The sequence below is a fragment of the Aquarana catesbeiana genome, linkage group LG07 (genome assembly GCF_042186555.1).
Source record: "Aquarana catesbeiana isolate 2022-GZ linkage group LG07, ASM4218655v1, whole genome shotgun sequence".
NCBI lineage: Eukaryota > Metazoa > Chordata > Amphibia > Anura > Ranidae > Aquarana > Aquarana catesbeiana.
The window spans coordinates 336,327,965-336,350,075 of record NC_133330.1 but is presented as its reverse complement, the minus strand read 5'-3'; the positions used below and the strand labels follow the sequence as shown (position 1 = coordinate 336,350,075).

The 22,111-nt window shown below is 43.1% G+C and overlaps 1 protein-coding gene across 3 annotated transcripts in view; it reads right to left on the bottom strand.

The window, feature by feature from the left end:
* TIE1 (tyrosine kinase with immunoglobulin like and EGF like domains 1) overlaps window positions 1-21,049 on the bottom strand; it is a 64,016-nt gene extending 42,967 nt beyond the window's left edge. Inside the window, exons 1-3 of one of the 3 annotated variants that reach the window (XM_073593908.1) lie at window positions 20,366-21,049; window positions 16,847-17,131; window positions 3,163-3,273 (exon numbers count right to left, since the gene is read on the bottom strand). In XM_073593908.1, the coding sequence (XP_073450009.1) occupies window positions 3,163-3,273; window positions 16,847-17,131; window positions 20,366-20,426 (457 nt within the window). In that variant the 5' untranslated portion in view covers window positions 20,427-21,049. The remainder of the gene's footprint in view (window positions 1-3,162; window positions 3,274-16,846; window positions 17,132-20,365) is intronic. The other 2 variants (XM_073593907.1, XM_073593910.1) reach the window with 2 other exon arrangements.
* Between the last annotated feature and the right edge of the window lie 1,062 nt (window positions 21,050-22,111).

Here is a 22,111-nt window from a genome sequence, read left to right as displayed (position 1 = left end):
ACATCTGACTCCAGAGGATCAATCCCTGAGAGTGCTGACTCCATAGGACCAACCACTGGAAGCGCTGACTCCACAGAACCAATTACTTGGATTGCTGACTCCAGAGAACCAACCGTTGGGAATGCTGACTCCAGAGAATCCACTGCTGACTGTAAAAGTTCAGTGTAAAGATCAGCAGTATGCAAAACTTCAGAGAAAAATCTCCTTTTGTGGTCTAAATATTCTTACCTGATGTTAACCCCTTCAGCTCTTACCCCTGTACTTCTATGGAGAGCAATTTTTTACATTTCTGCTTTGGGATTATTTAATTGGCAACAATTGGCAACAACTTTGTCAATATATATAAGATAACAAAATTATACATATATTATTTAACACACAAACAGATTATGTTTTTTGATATTGTCTTTCAAAAATGATTTTATGTTTTATATTATCCATAGACAAAAAACAAAAAACTCACTTTTTTCTACTACTGATAGTTTTAACCACTTGCTGACTGCCAACAGTAGATTTACTACGGGTAGCCAGCATGGGAAGGGTTGGATCACATATATGTACGTCATCAAGCCTGCCGCTCCCGCAACCGCTGCGTCCACCAGATTGCGGCTCCCCATACCCGTCCGCTAACGATCACAATGTCAGCAAAGCTGGTATAAACGAATGTCATTCATAACAGCTGTGCTTCCTATACAGTGATGCTGTGATTGGCTCACAGCTATCACATGATACCTGGGCCAGTCACAACACCCCGTACCATGTAATTAACTGTAGCCAATCACAGATCACTGGTAATCACAGCTGTTATGAATGTAACCCAATCATGACAGCTCAAAACATTGCTGTTACAGTGATTGTTATTGAAACAGCAATCAAAGTGTAAAAAAAAAAATCCCTGATCAACCTCCCACCTCTAAAGTAGCGCAGTGTTATTATGGTGACACCGCACTACTCTGATGAAAGTTTTTTAAACAAATAGTAACAATTAAAACTAAAAAAAAAAAAATTATATATATATATATATATATATATATATATATATATAATATTTGAATTAATTTTAATATTTGTAAATTTGTTTATTTTTTTTTTAACATTCTGTCACCAGTCAGTGTCCCTGATCACTGTCACATCAAATGATGACGCTGTACTGTACTGGTGACAGTATATAAAAAAAAAACAAAACATTTTACTTAATTGCTTCATTTTCACACAAAAAATTACAAAAAAATTACAAATTCTAACAATTCGTCATGCTTCTTACTAAACACCTCAGACTGTTTACTTTCCAAAAAAGGGTAATTTGGGGGGTATTTGTACTGTACTGTACTTGCATTTTAAGGACCTCAAGAAATGAGATCAGCCATCAGTATATCAGAACTGATCAATTTTTAAACATATATACCATAGTTTGCAGATGCTAACTTTCACACAAACCAATTTTAGATAAATTTATTGGCATTTTTGTTTATCATGTAGCAGAATATATTTTGGCCTAAATGTATGGAGAAATTAGATTTTTTTTTGTTTTATTGAAAATGTTTTAGAACAAAGTAGAAAATAATGTTTTTTTGTTTCAAAAATGTTGGTCTTTTTTTCCTTTATATAATAAATACCCACAAAAGAAAAAAATAATACAAAATGCAGTTGTGTACAGTGTTGCATCACTGTGCAATCGCCAGTTAAAGTAGCGCAGTGCTGAATAGCAAAAAAATGGTCTGGACCTTCCGGAGCTCAAGTGGTTAATCAAATACTGTCACTGTAGATAAAAAAGTATTCTTTAATATATCTCCTGTCTGATCAATATTTATAAACAATGTTACTTTGTATCTCTCTATATCCTGTCTGAACAATGCTTATAAACAATGTTACTTTGTATCTCTCTACCTCCTGTCTGATCAATGTTTATAAACAATGTCACTTTGTTTCTCTCTGTGTCCCATCTGAGTTTTGTTTGTAAACAATGTTACTTTGTATCTCTGTGTCCTCTGACATCCTGTGCTAGATGGTCTGTTTTGTTACAGCAATATCTTATCTGTATTTACACAGCAACTCTTGGCTGTCAATCTGACAGCACACCTACAGTCACAGAAGGCAGCAGCGGACATCTTACTACATCCAGCCAATTCTTAATGTTACATTTTGAAAGAAGCTGGATGCCACCAGTAGGAAGGTGGCGGAGGCTATGTTGGTACACCCCGCACTGCTCAGTGCAGCTCTGGTACAAGGATTTTTTGACACCCTAGGCAAAACTTCATTTTGCCGCCCCCCCCCCCCTGGCTCCACCCCTGAATCCACCCCTTTGCCCTGCCCATGTATACCCCAACTTTTTAATGAAGCGCTCACCAAATGCAGCCTCACCAGTGCCCATCAAATGCAACCTCACCAGCGCCCATAAATGCAGCCTATCAGTGCCTATAAATGCAGCCTCACCAGCGCCCATCAATGAATGTTTACTTTCTTCCATTCATTCGGGAGTCGGTAAACAGACCAGTCCTCCGCCACCGCTGTGCCTCTGACACGATGTGCGAACGCAGCGGCGGCTGCCTGCTGATGCTCAGACTTGCTGCAGAGGGAAGAGAGTAGGAACACCAGTGGCCGGGCGCCCTAGGCAGCAGTGTGCCCGAGGCGGCTGCCTAGTTTGCCTAGTGGTAGCACCGGCCCTGGCTCAGTGCTAAACCTTTAGGCTTTCAGAATTAAACATCCAAACCGCATCACAGATGTCAATATACTATATTTATTTATGCTCAGTTAATTGCTAAAATTACTCCAAGACTTGGCTGGGTGTAGTAAGATGGCCGCTGCTTCCTTCTGACTGCAGGTATTCTGTCAGATTAGCAAACCTGGTAGCGGTGGAACGCATGCGCAGCTGATGGAACGTCACTTCCGTTACATTATCTGACGGGTTTGCTAATCTGATAGAACACCAGCAAGTGTGAGGACAAGGTGTTCTATACATACCCTGCAGAATTCATTTAAGCTTTTTTCTTTTTTTTTGGACAAGTGTTTTGGAGAAGCATAACATGTCTAGTGCTGACAGCTGGTTAAATATGTACTGTATTTATAACATCATCAGCCCAAAGCAATACTAACTTTTTTTATGGGTTCCACCATATCCTTGGAAATGCATAGACTCACATTATTTCCTCCGTACATTCTTACCATTATATTTCCACATTATATCCGCATTTGACTCCTTTATCACTTTGGCCTCTAAGTACGCGTCTTGGTTGATGCTGACAGTTACCGTCACTCTCAAGGGAATCAGATCAGCTGTAGGGGGGGAAAAAGCAACAGTTGAGTATTTTAAGGGTTACATCTCATTTTTTTGACAAAATATTAGGAGACATGACCATGCAGTTGTTTACAGTAATACCTTGGATTACGAGCATAATTCCTTCCAGAAGAATGCTTGTAATCCAAAGCACTTATATATCAAAGCGAGTTTCCCCATAGGAAACAATGGAAACTCAGATAATCCGTTCCACAGCCACTGCTTGTCTATGCAGTACCGCTTGTGGCCAGAGGTACTCGGAGACCACTCGGAGATGCTCGGAGACCACTCGGAGATGTTTGGAGACATTCGGGAACTAAGTATTTCCAAGTGAATCCGAGTGTCTCTGAGCGTCACCGGCGCCCCCGCACCTCTTGCCAAATGCGGTATTGCACACCCCTGCCGCTTGAATCCTGCTCGTCTGGCAAGAAAACAACGAATTGAAAAGAAAGGATTTCCTCTAAGTGGGACTTTGGATAGGGCAGATGTCAAATGAAGTATGAAGAAAGTATAAAAAGGTATATAAATTTGTAATAAATAAATGGGCGGCACAGTGGTGTAGTGGATAGCACTCTCGCCTAGCAGCAAGAAGGGTCACTGGTTCAAATCCCGACCACGACACTACCTGCCTGGAGTTTGCATGTTCTCCCTGTGTCTGCGTGGGTTTCCTCCGGGTACTCCGGTTTCCTCCCACACTCCAAAGACATGCTGGTAGGTTAATTGGATCCTGTCTAAATTGTCCCTAGTATGTATGAATGTGAGTTAGGGACCTTAGATTGTAAGCTCCTTGAGGGTGTAGGGACTGATGTGAATGTATAATGTATATGTAAAGCGTTGCGTAAATTGACGCCGCTATATAAGTACCTGAAATAAATAAATAAATAAAAAATATTTTAAAATTATGAGCAAGTACACAATATGCAAAACAATATCATAATAGTATTCTGGAAATGAATGATCATGCAATACAGTACAATTTGTACAGACAATAACCGCAGAGATCTGTTGAATTGGAAGTGAATACAACAGAAATACCCAACGCGTTTCAAAATTTGCCTGGGTTGCTATTTCTTCATCAGGGGTATATGCGATTTGTCGCAGAACGTAAAAACATCGTGCAAACTGTATGGCTCTTGGGATTATCTTGTATCCACAATGTTAAAACTATGTTGCAGCTGTTGGCCCAAAAGGCCCTCGACCCGGTAAGGTGGATCAATACATCACCACAAAGTGGCAGGTCCCAAGGCAGCAGGGGGAGGGGAGAGGTCCCACACAAAGGACAACCCGGTATGGCCCTCCGAAATGAACCCCTTTCTTGCCAGAGGGGAGCCGAGGAGATGGTTAGAGAGAAAGAAGTGACCTGGAGCGAGGACCTTCCGGTTTGTGCCCAAACAAACACGTAAGTACACCAGGGGGCTTGACGGGGCCCGAGATCAGTCAGCCAGTAGGCCTGACAGGTGTAAGAGCACGGTATGATAGGTCCTCACCTCGATCCACCCACACAGCGACACGTCCGTCAAGCCACCTGGTGTACAAACTGGAGAATAAAATGGTGGCCGTTGTAATTTTTTTTATGCCACACGTTATTTGCGCAACTCAAATGCAAATTTTCAGGAAAAAATACACTTAAATGAATGTTAGTGCACACAAACACAATAAAATACCCAATTTTTGGTCAAATCTAAAAGATGATGTTGCGTCAAATAAATAGATACCAAACATAATAAGATTTAAAATTGCTCATGCCTGTGAAATAGCAGCAAACTACAGAGCCTAATACTGTCCAGAGGCGACGATTTTACAGGTCATCATTTCAGAATTATTGCTCTCGCTCCGATGTATCCGGTGATACCTCACATGTGTGGTGTAATCGCTGTTTACATATGTATGCTTGACCTATGTGCATGTTTGCATGTGCATGGGGAGATGGGGTGCTTTTTATTTATTTTTTTATTATTTTTATTTACTTTTTTTTTAAAATATTTTACACTTTTTAATTTGTAATTTTTTTTTTCATTTAAATGGGTTGTAAAGCCTTAAGGGTTTTCACTTCTATGCATTAAGGTGAAACACCTTGTGTGCTGCAGCTCCCCCCCCCCCCCCAGACCCCTCTTTTTTTACCTGAGCCCGATCCGATCCAGCGATGTGCACGAGCGTAGCAGCTCCAGCCTCTGTCTCTCTCCTCAAAGGACAGATTTATGGCAGTGAAGCGATTGGCTCCCACTCCTGTCAATCAAAAGCTTTGAGACGGAAGCTGGGGGCAGGGCCTAATTCCGCTGTCTGTGTCAATGGAGGCTGCAGCGGGGACTCGGGAGCAAACCCACACAAATGCCCCCATGGAAAGCAGCTTTTCGTGGGGGCACCCGCTGAAGAGGAGGAGCCTGAAGCACCGGCGGGGGACCCCAGAAGAAGAAGATTGGGGCTGCTCTGTGCAAAACCATTGCACAGAGCAGGTAAGTATAACATGTTTGTTATTTAAAAAAAAAAAAGAAAAGAATGTTTACAACCACTTTAACTTTATTGCTATCACAAGGGGGTGAATGTGCCCTCTTGTGATAGCTTTGGGCAGGTGACCTAGTGTCTCCCCTGCCCTCCAAAGCAGATCATGTGATTCAACTCCCTAGCTCAGGCCCCTCCCTTCTGGCATGTCATAGCCCCCTCCTCCCTAGCTCCTCTGTCCCTCCCCTCACCCCCCTTATGTTGTGACGATCCCACACATTTACTTCCTGAAATTCTGTGGCACGTAGCTACTATGTCCTGTGCATTGGCACTGCTGTGTCACACATTTCACAGGGTCTGCCTTCTGAACTGCAGAGGTGCTGAAGTTTCAGGAGGAGGAGTCAGTACAAGAATCACTGCATGCAGGCAGCAAGGAACCATGGGGCATGTAGTCCTTAGAAATGGAACAGAAACTGCAAAGCATGCAGGGAATCCAGGAATTTGTGGAAAGAGGCAGCCAGGAGACAGGCAGCACTCACAACACGAAAGGAGCTTATTCAAGTAATCTTATATTAGATTGTCAAAAATAACTATTGTTTGTATTATTTTGACAATGCTGATATTATAAAATGTAAGTGTATGCTTTGACCATAGAAGGCCTTTAAATCCTGTTATGGACTGACAATGCATTTTTGGTGACTGATGCCCAAACTTCTGAACACCAACCACTTTTAAGCCGCCCATAGACGAGTTAAAAACTTAACTTTCTGTTGATCGAAAAAACAAAAATGGTGCATACGATTGTGCCATCATTTGTTTGGTGACCCCTTTAGTGATATAAAGATCTATATAGAGGAATCAGGACCTCCTTCCTCCTGCTGGTGACCCCTCTAGTGATATAAAGATCTATATAGAGGAATCAGGACCTCCTTCCTCCTGCTGGTGACCCCTCTAGTGATATAAAGATCTATATAGAGGAATCAGGACCTCCTTCCTCCTGCTGGTGATCCCTCTAGTGATATAAAGATCTATATAGAGGAATCAGGACCTCCTTCCTCCTGCTGGTGACCCCTCTAGTGATATAAAGATCTATATAGAGGAATCAGGACCTCCCTTCTCCTGCTGGTGACCCCTCTAGTGATATAAAGGTCTATATAGAGGAATCAGGACTTCCTTCCTCCTGCTGGTGATCCCCCTAGTGATATAAAGATCTATATAGAAGAATCAGGACCTCCCTTCTCCTGCTGGTGACCCCTCTAGTGATATAAAGATCTATATAGAGGAATCAGGACCTCCTTCCTCCTGCTGGTGACCCCTCTAGTGATATAAAGATCTATATAGAGGAATCAGGACCTCCTTCCCACTGCTGGTGATCCTTCTAGTGATATAAAGATCTATATAGAGGAATCAGGACCTCCTTCCCACTGCTGGTGATCCCTCTAGTGATATAAGGATTTATATATAGTCCAGCCTTTCTCAACCTTTCTTCAACACAGAGGAACACTTGAAATAACTTTCTGGTGTCAGGGAACCCCTGCAAAAAATTGCTATATGATACATTAGTGTGATGGTCAGTGGAAAGAATGCTTCTTACACTTTTAGTCACTGGGACGAATTCCCCCTTATAGCTAAAAAGATCAATGGTGTCAGTGGGAACTTATCTGAAAGACAGAAATTGCTCAAGGAACCTCTAGCAACCTCTGGAGGAACCCTGGTTGAGAAACCCTGATATAGAGGAATCAGGACCTGCTGCTGTTCATTCTAGTGATATAAAGATCTACTGTATATAGAGGAATCAGGACCTCCTTCCTCCTGCTGGTGATCCCTCTAATGATATAAAGATCTATATAGAGGAATCAGGACCTCCTTCCTCCTGCTGGTGACCCCTCTAGTGATATAAAGGTCTATATAGAGGAATCAGGACCTCCTTCCTCCTGCTGGTGATCCCCCTAGTGATATAAAGATCTATATAGAAGAATCAGGACCTCCCTTCTCCTGCTGGTGACCCCTCTAGTGATATAAAGATCTATATAGAGGAAATAGGATCTCCTTCCTCCTGCCGGTGATCCTTCTAGTGATATAAAGATCTATATAGAGGAATCAGGACCTCCTTCCCACTGCTGGTGATCCCTCTAGTGATATAAGGATTTATATATAGTCCAGCCTTTCTCAACCTTTCTTCAACACAGAGGAACACTTGAAATAACTTTCTGGTGTCAGGGAACCCCTGCAAAAAATTGCTATATGATACATTAGTGCGATGGTCAGTGGAAAGAATGCTTCTTACACTTTTAGTCACTGGGACGAATTCCCCCTTATAGCTAAAAAGATCAATGGTGTCAGTGGGAACTTATCTGAAAGACAGAAATTGCTCAAGGAACCTCTAGCAACCTCTGGAGGAACCCTGGTTGAGAAACCCTGATATAGAGGAATCAGGATCTGCTGCTGTTCATTCTAGTGATATAAAGATCTACTGTATATAGAGGAATCAGGACCTCCTTCCTCCTGCTGGTGACCCCTCTAGTGATATAAAGGTCTATATAGAGGAATCAGGACCTCCTTCCTCCTGCTGGTGATCCCCCTAGTGATATAAAGATCTATATAGAGGAATCAGGACCTCCCTTCTCCTGCTGGTGACCCCTCTAGTGATATAAAGGTCTATATAGAGGAATCAGGACCTCCTTCCTCCTGCTGGTGATCCCTCTAGTGATATAAAATCTATATAGAAGAATCAGGACCTCCCTTCTCCTGCTGGTGACCCCTCTAGTGATATAAAGATCTATATAGAGGAAATAGGATCTCCTTCCTCCTGCCGGTGATCCTTCTAGTGATATAAAGATCTATATAGAGGAATCAGGACCTCCTTCCCACTGCTGGTAATCCATCTAGTGATATAAGGATTTATATATAGTCCAGCCTTTCTCAACCTTTCTTCAACACAGAGGAACCCTTGAAATAACTTTCTGGTGTCAGGGAACCCCTGCAAAAAATTGCTATATGATACATTAGTGTGATGGTCAGTGGAAAGAATGCTTCTTACACTTTTAGTCACAGGGACGAATTCCCCCTTATAGCTAAAAAGATCAATGGTGTCAGTGGGAACTTATCTGAAAGACAGAAATTGCTCAAGGAACCCCTAGCAACCTCTGGAGGAACCCTGGTTGAGAAACCCTGATATAGAGGAATCAGGACCTGCTGCTGTTCATTCTAGTGATATAAAGATCTACTGTATATAGAGGAATCAGGACCTCCTTCTTCCTGCTGGTGAACCCTCTAGTGATATAAAGATCTATATAGAGGAATCAGGACCTCCTTCCTCCTGCTGGTGATCCCTCTAGTGATATAAAGATCTATATAGAGGAATCAGGACCTCCTTCCTCCTGCTGGTGACCCCTCTAGTGATATAAAGATCTATATATAGTCCAGCCTTTCTCAACCTTTTCAACACAGAGGAACCCTTGAAATAACTTTCTGGTCTCAGGCAACCCCTGCAAAAAAATTCTATATCTACAGCTCATGATACATTAGTTTGATGGTCAGTGGGAAGAATGCTTCTTACACTTGTAGTCACTGGGACGAATTCCCTCTTATAGATAGCTAAAAAGATCAATGGTGTCAATGGGAACTTATCTGAAAGACAGAAATTGCTTATTGCTCAAGGAACCCCTAGCAACCTCTGGAGGAACCCAGGTTGAGAAACCCTGATATAGAGGAATCAGAACCTCCTTCCGTCTGTTGCTGTTCATTCTAGTGATATAAAGATCTACTGTATATAGTGGAATCGGGACCTCCTTCCTCCTGATGGTTATCCCCCTAGTGATATAAAGATCTATATAGAGGAATGAGGACCTCCTTCCTCCTGCTGGTAATCCCTCTAGTGATACGTACTTTAACACAAGACCCAATGCTACATAGGTCTCCATGGAAGGCGCAGGAAACATCTGGCAGAATCACCTCTAATTATCCCTTTTGTGCTATACCTCAGTTTTCCTGTTTTTCACAGCAATAAAGCTCACATTGGTGCTTTCCAGACAACAAAGGTGTTTCTAAAGGATGAATTAAACACATACAAGATTAAAATTTTGTCTAGACTGTCCTGTTTTATACAATGTTGCCTGACCTCAAGACATCACTATTGCGAGTCATCGTGTAACACGTGTAGATATAGTATTTCTAATAATTCTTTTCACTTTTTTTAATTATTAATTGATCTCCCAATCAATGATCAATAAAGTTCTATGATGATTGCTTCCTTTTAAGTGAACTAGGGCTGACAACACTGGTTGGGATTTCAGAAAAAAAAAGAGGCAGTGTTGTCAGATCACTACAGGAAGTTAGAAGCTCATTAGATTTCTGGTAGGATCACCAGGTATTTTTCTGAATTTGCAGCATTATTAAAATGCTGGAAAATGGGGAAAATGTGCATGTATTGCAGAAATGCACTGTCTGTGTTTTTTTTTTTCTTTGCTCTGACATGCTTGTTAAGTTTGTAAAATTAAAAAAGCGCTACGTTGAAAAATCAGTAATCATTGCACTGTACATGCTTTGTTATTGTCTATATTCTGGCTGCTTTCAGACATTGTTTAACTGGTGTACACTAGACTTCCTCTTTTTTTTCACCAGTGAGATTCCTTATCACCCTCTCTGTTTATTTCCTGTCTTTAGGACCCTTTGTCTATCAGAGAAGTCCACCATGAGCTCCGAGTGAAAAAAGTCTTCCTAAGACATCACTCTTCAGGAACTCTCACTGACTGGCACTCTGAAAGTCAAACAGGATTTCTATGAGAACCCGCCAGTGGAGTGTTTTTCACTCTTTATCTTCTCTTGGACTGGCGATACCGTCAAAACTACTTTACAAGCCAGAGACCCCGAGAAGAGGAAGGAAAAGCCAATCAGAGAAGGGAAGAAGCAATAGGAATGCCACCCATCACAACAAGAAAACAGTTTATGTGCAATCTTGCAATCTTCCCAGGGTAAATGCTGATTAAAGGAAAGTTTTTGCTAAAGAATACTTTGAAATCAAAGCTCAAAATAATGAAAATTGAATGTTGTGTCTTTAGGTCAAGCCATGACTTGCACACTACAACAAAAGAGAAAGACTGCGCCTAAATTTTGGTTTTAAACTATTTTTAAGGTTTTTTTGGGGTTCCAGAAAAAAAAATGTTACTGAGTTTCTTAATTCCAATACAATAAAAAAAATATCTAATACATTCTAGAAGTCACCAAGAGGTGAAAAGTTGTATCATTTGGACCATGGTAAAGAAAAAAAAATGTAATGGCAAAATGGAATGATAGTATACAGAAATCTGACATAGCATGGGTCCCCCATTGGTGATGAGATATATAACAAAAAGAAAATTGCAAAACAGAATGTTACTATGTTGAAATTTGATATAATACGGGCCCCATGGGTGAACCATCGGCTACCACACAACTTTGACCACCATCTTCTTTACGTTTTTTGGGGTCTCAGAGTTTCTTAATACCAATTTTATAAAAAAAATCTCCAATAAATCCCGGAAGCCACAAGGCTTAGTCTTCAAGAAGTGAAGAGTTATATCATTTGGACCATGGTATAAAAAAAAAAAATGGCAAAATGGAATGATACTGTACAGAAATTTGACATAATATGGGTCCCGTTGGTGAACCATTACCTACCACCTAGCTTTGACCACCATCTGCTACACCTTTGTAAGTTTTTTTGGGGTTTTAGAAAAAAAACTTTATTAAGTTTCTTAATTACAAAACAATAAAAAAAATCTCCAATAAATCAATAAATTCTGGAAGTCACCAAGCCTAATACCCCGCTACACATGATCGGATTATTGGCCAACAAAACCATGGACTTTTGTCCGAAGGGCGTTGGCTCAAACTTGTCTTGCATACACACGGTCGCACAAATGTTGGCCAACAATTATGAACGTAGTGACGTACTACGTGGTTTTTCAGCTCTTTAGTGCCACCCTTTGGGCTCCTTCTGCTAATTTTGTGTTAGTAGAAGTTTGGTGAGTGTTGATTTTTCTTTTCACGATTTTCATGTAGCACTTTTCAATTTGTTTCTGAATGGCCATTCGTCAACCAGACATGTTTCGGAATCGGAAGAGATAACGTGTTATTTATTATTGGCCTTGGAGTTATTGCTTTGACATTATTTTTTGGGTTGAATAATAATGATTTGATTTGGTATATTTTCTATATTTTTGGATGCATAGAATGCACTTTTTGGTTAAGTTCTATTGGCAGATAACATGTCTATTTTTTTTTTTAATGCACAATATAAAAATTGTGGAGAATAATACTTGGCTATGTGTTTTACTTCAAATGACAGTTTGGGAGTCGGCAGTTACATTTTATAAAATACAATGTAAAATTGACAAGGGACACCAACATAGTTGTATCTTTGATCTTAAAAACTACGGGATAATGGTGTTGTGGTAACTTGCCCGAAAAAAAAAAAAAAAAAGCATAATAAAATTATTCTTGATATCACTAGAAAAAAAAAGCCTTTGAAACTTTGTTTGCAATAACTCCATCAGTATCACCAGCAAAGCAGCTTCATTGTTATCCCATTAAAGAAGAAGAGAATTGTGCGCCGCATTTGGAGATTTCATAATTTGCCACATCACAAATGTTAATTCTCCATTACGAGCTAGTTTACAAGACTGGCCGCTTCTGCTTCTGAGCATGCGTGTTTGTACTTTGGACTTTTGTCCGACGGACTTGTGTACACACACGATCGCACAATCCGACAACAAACATTTGTTGGCGGAAAATTTGAGAACATGCTAGCCAACATTTGTTGGCGGAAAGTCCAGCAAAAATTGTCCGATGGAGCGTACACACGGTCGGACTTTCCGCCAACAAGCTCACATCCAACATTTCCCGTCGGAAAGTCCGATCGTGTGTACGGGGCATTAGTCTTCAAGAGAAGAGGAGATATATCATTTGGACCATGGTCAACACAAAGAAAATTGCAAAACAGAATGTTACTATGTTGACATTTGACATAATATGGGTGCCATGGGTGGACCATTGCCTACCACCCAACTTTGACCACCATCGTCTACACCTTTTTAAGTTTTTTGGGGTTTCAGAAAAAAAAAACTTTACTGAGTTTCTTGATACCAATACAATAAAAAAATAAATCTCCAATAAATCCTGGAAGTGACCAAGCCTTAGCCTCTAAGAGGTGAAGACATATATAATTTGGACTATGGTCAACAAAAAGAAAATTGCAGAACAGAATGTTATTATGTTGAAGTGTGACATAATATGGGTGCCATGGGTGGACCACTGCCTACCACCCATCTTGGACCACTTCTTAAGCTTTTTTCAGTTTTAGAAATACTTTACCGGGTTTCTTAATTCCAAAACAATACAAAAAAATCCCCAATAAATCCTGGCAGTCGCAAGGCCTTCACCAAGAGGTGAAGAGATATATCACTTGGATTATGGTCAACATAAAGAGAAAAAAGCAAAATGTTGAAATTTGAAGTAATATGCGCCCCATGGAGGAACCATTGCGTATCATCCAACTTCGACCACCATCTTCTACACCTGTTGTGGAGAACCATTGGAGGACTGCTCCTTTGGTTGTACCCCTTCTCTTCTCTGTTCCCTTTACCTTAATCTTCCTCCTATTTCTCATTCTACTCTCTCTTTTTTTCCTTCTCTTCTCCTAGATCTACTCTTTCCTGTTTTTTGGTGAGCAACCACCAGTGCCTTTTATGACCAGCTTATTCTATGGTTACTCACCAATCCAGGATTAATGCCAAGGAATGCTGGACTGCTCAACACCTATATTCTGCACATCACGTTATTTACATAAAATTACTATTCATGTGATATCGGTGGTGCCATTTTCGCTTTGTATTATTCATATCCTGTACATTCACATTGTATTATTCATATCCTGTACAAATACTGAGCCTTGCTTGGTCGATCAGATCCATGCAGCCCTGTATCTGTATGCTTTTTGAAAATTTCAATAGACATTTATTGAAGAAAAAAAAAAAAAACATTTCCAATCAGCTCAACAGAACCACCGAATACCAAATGCCAACCGCAAAAGCAAATAAAGTCCTGGAACAAAAGAAAAAGAATATAAAAATTTGGAACTAAAACTATGCATGACAAACGTGCGGGAAAACTCGTGCCTGCTGACCGCATTTGGAGGGGGCAATTAAAAAATAATACCATCGCAAGAGCAACGCAACGTCTGCAGTGCATTTCCGAAAACATGCAGCAAAATGCATGTTTCCTGTCTATTTTATCGTGCATCCAGGAAACGTGAAATGTGAATGGAGCCGTAACAAGATAAGGCCTCATTCACATCTTCATGTAGCGGGAACTTGCATTCCTGCTCATGTTTTTCGCATGCTTCTTCTGGTCACACACAGGGCAGCCCATTCACTTGACACGTGACAAATGTGTCAAAGAAGCTCCATAACCTTTTTGGATATGGAGCGTTGAGTGTTTTCGTGTGTTTGTAGTGCGTTTGCTGCATGGTAAAATGTGCAATAACCCACACTGCAGAAAACAAGGGGTCCGGCTCAAGGTTCCTGTGTGTCCTAGTCCCGTGACTCACATTGAGGGTGCAGGCCAGGGAGGGCCCCTCCTGGCTCAAATACATATAGTATAAAGGAAAGTAACAACCCCAGGTTCCGCACACTATCAGGACAGTCATTATAATAGAAGCAGCCTCAGCTCAGCTCCATCCAGGCCACGCCCCTCAAAGCGTTTTTTTTGCCCTGTCCATAGTGCTTCATGACTAAGCCCCTTGGGAGCAGGGCAAAACGTGCTGGGGGAGTGGTCTGGATGGAGCCAAGCTAAGGCTGCTTCTGCTATAGTGAGTGTTGGCAGGGCACATGTTGGACCTCTGCAAAGAGACCTCTGTGTCCCCACAGAGAGCAAGGGTCCTTCTTTAGAGCATGTTGGCAGGGAACAGGCTTTTCTACTCAGGCTGTGGCTGCTTTCTAAAAAAAAAAAAGTACAACCTTTATGACATTGCACACCTTTTTTTTTTTTCCGCGTGAAATGTATTTAGCTTATTAAACTGAAAGGTCGGTTGGGCTTGTGTATATTTAAAGCGGAGTTCCGACAATTTTTTTTTTTTAAAGTCAGCAGCTATAAATACTGCTGACTTTTAAAATATGGACACTTACCTGTCCAGGGCGCCCGCGATGTCGGCACCCGAAGCCGATCCGTCCCTCGGCTCTCGGGTGCTGCCGCCGCCGCCATCTTCGGTAAGGGAATCAGGAAGTGAAGCCTTGCGGCTCCACAGACTGTTTCCCTACCGTGCTTGCGCGACTCGCGCTGCGCGATTCCACTGGTCCCTGCTGTCTCCTGGGACCCGTGTGTCTCCCAGAAGACAGCAGGGGGGGGGCGGAGAAGGAGTCATAAGTGGCGTAGATACCCGCGGGTAGCTCGGGTATCTATGCCTGGAAGTGGGAGCAAAATACCTGTATTAGACGGGTATCTGCTCCCCCCTCCCCCTCCCCCCTTCAAGGTGCCAAATGTGACACCGAAGGAGGGGGAGGAATCCGAAAAAGCGCAAGTTCCATTTTTGGGTGGAACTCCGCTTTAACCCTTTTACTGCCACCTGGCATTTGTAGTGTGTTGGTGGCAGTGGTGGGTTTTACACACACCCCTTGTGGGCTGGAAGAAATCTGCTGTGCAGCCAGCGGATCGCTACTATACACCCTGGTAACGGACGCTCCACCCCCCACACCATGCCCATGCCATGGTAGAGGGGGAGGGAGATCAGAGAACATCTGATCGCTGATCTCCCCTTCCTGCTAATGACCCGGAAGCGACATGTAAAACTTCACTTCCAGGCAGTGCTAGGACAAGGTCACCTAGAGCCCAAGGCGAACATAACAAACTGTGCCCCCCAAGATGTATGAGCATTCCCACCCCCCCCAAAAAAATTGGGCACTTATCTAAATGATTATCCCTTAAGCATAAATCCCCCCCCTCAACACATCTCTTCCCCATCCAACCCCCAAATCCCCCCCCCCCAATTATTATTATTATAATACACGATTTATATAGCGCCAACAGTTTACGCAGCACTTTACAATGTAGAGGGGGGACAGCACAATTACAGTACAGTTGAATACAGAAGGGACAGGAGGGCCTGGCTCATGGAGCTTGCAATCTAAAGGGAGGGGGTGGTGGTACAAAAGGTAATAGATGCCTGGGAATGATTTGATGGGGGGTGTATAAAATAAAATAAATACAAATAAATAAGAATCAAATAAAAATCACCCCTCCTATCACAACTCCTCCACCCCTCAAATCTCCCCACCTACCCCTCCTAGCACAAGCACCGCCCAATCATCCCTACTAGCATCAATCCCCTCCCCTGTCTAACGTATAACCTCTTCTAGCACAAACCCCCCAGATTGACCCGCGAAAATGTAAAAAGGCATATTGCTGTCATATAGGCTGTACGGGGCCCTGCTGACCGGAGTAGTGATAGCGGCAGTGATTTCGACAAGCAAGAGACTGCTGGTCTTTACATAGTTAACTATGCTTCAGTGATGAATGACACAGTGAGTGATCGTTACCAATTCCTCACTGTGTTCGTTAAGGAAGGGGATGGTAAATAAGACATATTTACTGGCCCCCTGCTCTCTATTCTAAAACAGTCCCCCTGTGTGCCCTCACCAGCTGCTGGCGGGAGGGAGGAGGAGGGAAGCCGACAGCTCTGCGGGGGGGGGGAGTGGCCAAACAGCAGATGGAAGAGGGGGCACAAATAATAAGACCAATCCCCCTGCAGCGCAGCTGGTGGGAGAGAGAGGAGGACAAGGCAGCAGTGCTGCAGGGGGATCCACATGAAACACAAGTATCAGTATCACGGGCCCTCTTGCTCAGCAAGTGCCTGGGCCCCCCCCCCCCTTTTGAACTGGTGCGGCCCAGGCCCAGTATAGGAGGGCTGGCTGTACTGCCTTATCAGTGGCCCTGCCTGTCAGCCTTGTAACTGAAGGAAGGCGCTCCCATCCCTACAGTAAACCATTGCTCCCAGGGCAGCCGCCCCTCTCGCCCACCCCTTGTCCCGGCCCTGGGCACATGCAATCTCCCATGCTCCGATCAGTAGCGGGTACAGGTCATGGCAACACTGAGACTTACCAGAGGGGTTGTTGAAGGGATAGAGGATTTTGGTGTGCTCGGACGGCCCCTTGGCGATGCAAAAGAACACCCCCACCAAAGCCTTGGTGGGGAATCTGACCTGCAGTTCATTCTCGTGCGATCTGGTGAGGGGCGGCGCGGAGTTTATCCTCACAATGGTATTATCCCGCTCAATGCTCAAGTCCGAACTTTGCATTTCCCGCTCTCCGGTGATGCATGATAAAGTAAAATTGGCCCGGCGGTGTTCGAAGGTGACGGAGATCAGCGTGACATCGAGGACGGCCCCTGCCGGAGACAAACCACAATGTATTATATTATATTGTATATAGTATTTAGCCAAATACAAGAATTGACCGTAGGGCTGGGCCCAAGACATTGTGCTGCCTGAGTCCAAGAAGAATGCTGCCCCCATCCTCCCAAAAAAAAAATCACGCCCACCAAAAGCCCCCGCCTGCATTCATTATTTTCTATCATGATAATTTAAACTAAAATGACATTTACCAGGAAATCAGGTATACATGCAACAGCACCTTGTCTATATGCAAAATTATATGACATACCATTATGTTCAATTCCAAGGGGCAGGCTAGGGCAGTATATAGACAGGCTAGGGTAGTATAGGGGCAGGCTAGGGTAGTACATGGACAGGGTAGTATATGGACAGGCTAAGGCAGTATAGGGCCAGGCTAGGGTGGTATATAGAGAGGCTAGGGTAGTATACAGGCAGGCTAGGGTAGTATAGGGACGGGTTAAGGTAGTATATGGACAGGCTAGGGCAGTATAGGGGCAAGCTAGGGTGATAAATAGACAGGCTGTGGCAGTATAGGGGCGGGCTAGGGTAGTGGGTAGTATAGGGGCAGGTAGCGCGGCCCGGGGGGGGGGGGCGTCAATTTGCTGGGTAAATAGAGGAGAAGGGGAGGCAGCCGTGGTTTAATTTGCTGCCCCTCTCAAAGTTCTGCCTGGGTCTATTGGACCCACTGGGGCCCATGGTAGGGCCGGCCCTGATTGCCCGACACCCAGCCCTGTGAGTCGGAAATCATCATTCTGCTGCTTCTCATTTCACTGTGCAATCACAGGGAGGGATAAGCAGAGCAAAATCAAGTCTCCTGCCCTGTTAGACAGGGCTTTGCTGTGGGGCAGAACTGTGTAAATCTCAGGACTGGATGGACAAACAGATATCTGTGTATTTACCTGAACAAAGAGCTAGTAAGTTTGTACTGTAGTGGAAGGAGCATGCTGTTAGGAGGAGAAAGCAAAGCGACAGAGTATTGTGCTGCTTCTCATTTCACTGTCCAGTTATAGGCTTAGTCTGAACTGTAGCAGATAAATGTCAGTGTGCGGATTTCCAGAAATGAGTAAATCTCAAGACTGGATGGACATAAAAACAAATTCTTTGGCACTGGGGAAGGAAGGAGGGGGGGGGGGGGGGGTGATTGGGGCTGAATACAGTGGGCATAGGTGTGCGCACAGGGTGTGCCAGTTGTGCCTGGGCATACCCTAATCACCCCCTGCAGTGCTGATTCCCCCTGCTTCCTTGCCCCCCCCCCCCCCCCCCCCCAGTGCTGCCAGCTTCTACACATTCATAGTGAACAGCTGCGACTTCCTCATCAGACCCTGAGACATGATTCATCCAAGTGCCACATGCAGGTAGGTGTCAATGATAGGCAGCACTGATGGGCACTAATCGGCAACACTGATTGGCAGCACTGATGGGAACTGATTTGCAGCACTAATGGGCACTGATTGGCAGCACTGATTGGCAGCAATGATGGGCACTGATTGGAACTGATTGGCAGCACTGATGGGAACTGATTGGAACTGATTGGCAGCACTAATGGGCACTGATTGGCAGCACTGATGGGAACTGATTGGCAGCACTGATTGGCAGCAATGATGGGCACTGATTGGAACTGATTGGCAGCACTGATGGGAACTGATTGGCAGCACTGAGGGGAACTGAGTGGCCCTGATAGGCAGCACTAATAGTAACTGATTGGCAGCACTGATTGGCACTGATAGGAAGCACTAATGGGCACTGTTGGAGCTGCACTGATAATCAGGGTCCCCTTTTACACTTGCCAGTTACCGACTCTCTGCTGTCACAGCATGCGGAAAGGAATGCCAGTATTTAATAATATTGTGGTATTGCACAATCACATACATATAACATCACCTGAGATTAATTATGGACCACCAAGGTACAGTACAATAGGATTCCCTGGGGAAAGCTATATGGGGTATTGTATCTACAACACAAACTGCCACAAGTTGTGGTATTGTGTCTACAAACTATTTTAGGGTTTTCTTATTTGTCTTTTTTATTTCATTTTTTTAATTTGTTTTGTGTATAGTTACATTTCTTTATTTCACTTTTTTTTGTGTTTTCTTTCCGTGAAGAGACAATAAAAAATAAAGGGCTCCATTCACAAAGTGTTATCTTACCACATCTGAGTATGCGGTAAGATACCGCACAGCATTTTAGAAAACGTTTTTTGGCATTCACTAAAAAAAAAAAAAAAAAAAAAAAAACGCTACTAAAATACAGCATGAGTTATTTTATGACATGCGGCGATTTAACGCCTGGTTTATTACCAGTAATAAATACCGCATTTTTAAGGAGCAGGAGGCTGCCGGCGTCCTTGACAACCATTTTATTTACTGGTTGTTATGGACGCTGGCGGCCACCCGCTCCTTAGCAACCAGTACACAGTCCATCATTACCGCATGTCTCGATCACTACTTAATTACCGCATGCATTTAATTATTTATTTCCCTCTGTGAATTGAGTTTAGCACCTGTTCATGCGGTATTTACTGGTTGTTTTCGGTAAATACCGCAGAATGCGTAGTGTAGTATGGTATAGTGAATTGACAGTTTTAGGATCGCATGCAGTGTGTAGGGAAAATGTGTCTGGGCACCTACATAGAGCATGCAATCTGGTTTTGTGAATGGAGCCTATTGAGGCAAATGAGGGGACAATTTCTGGCGCAAGAATGGGTCCAGGATTGACAAAAGGCGCTTTCCCTCACTTCAGGAGCCATTTAGCCCCGGTTCGCACTGCTGTGACTTACAATGCAACTTCTGACAAGGTCGCATGACAGGTCAAAACACATTCATTTCAATGGGTACCATCTTAATCAATGCGACTCAAGTCGCAGTGATGAAAAAAAAGGTTCCGGCATCTTTGGTGCGTCTTTGGTGCCATAGACTGCAATGTTAAATTATAAAAGTCACAAGGAAGTCACGAGGAAGTTGCTAGCAATTCGTAAGGTAAAGTCGCACGACTCAGTGTGAACCGAGCCTTAAAGCATATAACACCCTTAAAAAAAACACCTAATTTTTGCCATTGACTCCAATGTATTTCACCAGGATGGCCAAAATTTGCCAATTTATTATCCAAGTTTTCTTGCCTGGGCCTGACCTTTTCAACCAAATACACATACTGTATAGTCATCAGAAACAGTCAAACCCATCCACTATGAACAAAGTTTCATGTTTCTACAGAAATTGAGAATTTACCTGTTCTTCTTGGAAGCGAAGAACTCAACAGGAGACCCAGGACAGGGAGGAGCCTCAGCATTGTCCCAGCTGTGGCACAGAGGTGAAAATCGCCCCGGGTTGGTCCACGTGTCCAAGAATCAGTGCCAAATCCTCATCTTTTTCTATAGCCAGGCCCGGTTTGTTAACAACAGATCCTCAAAAGATAGTAAAATATTCCCAAAAGAATAATCCTGTAACCAAGATCCCACTAATGTTGATGAGAAGACTTCAGATGGATCCAAGATGTCTACACCCAACGTGATGGTTCCCAGAATTCGTTCTGTCTACTTGCCACAATGCAGATGGAGCTAAGGGGGTCCAAAGCCCAGCTGGCCCTCTCGTGTTACCTCGCCAGTAGAGCTATCACTTTAAAGTCCAAGTCTGATGGTTAGCTCTGAGGAACACCAGATTGGATATTTTCAGGAATATTCCAGAGCTCCTGTCCCTGCTGCTCTGTAACTTTCCCACGTCCGCCTCCTCTGACTTCCACAGGCTTCTGGGATTTGGGCATGGAAAGAGGAAAAAGGCGTAGCAGGACTGTGAGTACAGGAAACCCTTAGAACTGAGCTCTCGGTGATGGCCTCCAGTGGAGGAAATCGCAGTCTGAGTAACTCTGGGAATGGAAGATGACAAAGCCTACCACCCCCCTCCCACGATCCCCCCTCGTGTGAAATCCATTGTTATGTTCTACGCAAGAGATCAGTGTTGGCCATGGTGTCCCCGTGATGGCCATAAACTAGAAATGGAGAGCACATCTAGGGTTGTACCGTCCTAACCTGTAGATCTCATTTCTGGGATGTGATTCCAAAGGACATATTTGTACATTTGCTAGTTTCTCATAAATCACAGATGACCAGTTATCATTCAGGCTCAACTTCCTGTGATTCTTCTACAATCCAAACACAAGACTAGAGCATTGTTCCGTGACACAAAGGGTTCGGGTCTTTAAAACCACTCAGTGAAAACTCAAAAAAAAAAAGTTTCTCTGCAAAGAAGATAATAAACACTAATGCCTCCTGCTGTGTATCTGGACTGTATGGAAAAAATAGCTGCCTGAGGACTGTTGAGTTGGGATGAAAAAACGGGGCAAAGTTCAGTTCACAGGAGGTTCAGCAAAACCAGCGGAAAGTTCAGTGAGTCCGAACATAGCGCCAAACCCCATTAAAATCTTGTGTTTTTATCAAGAAAAAAACTATATCTAATTTTTTTTTTTTTTTAGCACTTCAGCCCCAGAAGAATTTACCCCCTTCCTGACCAGGCCATTTTTTGCGATTCGGCACTGCGTCGCTTTAACTGACAATTGCGCGGTCGTGCAACCCAAACAAAATTGACGTCCTTTTTTTCCCCACAAATATTGGTTACTTTTGGTGGTATTTGATCACCTCTGCGGTTTTTATTTTTGCGCTATAAACAAAAAAAGAGCAACTATTTTGATAAAAAAGCAATATTTTTTACTTTTTGCTATAATAAATATCCCCAAAAAATATATAAAAAAACAAATTTCTTCCTCGGTTTTGACCGATATGTACTCTTTTACATATTTATGGTGAAAAAAAAATCGCAATAAGTGTATATTGATTGGTTTGCGCAAAAGTTATAGCGTCTACAAAATAGGGGATAGATTTAGGGCATTTTTTTTTTGTACTAGTTATGGCGGCGATCTGCCATTTTTATCAGGACTGCGACATTATGGCGGACAGATCGGACACTTTTGACACTATTTTG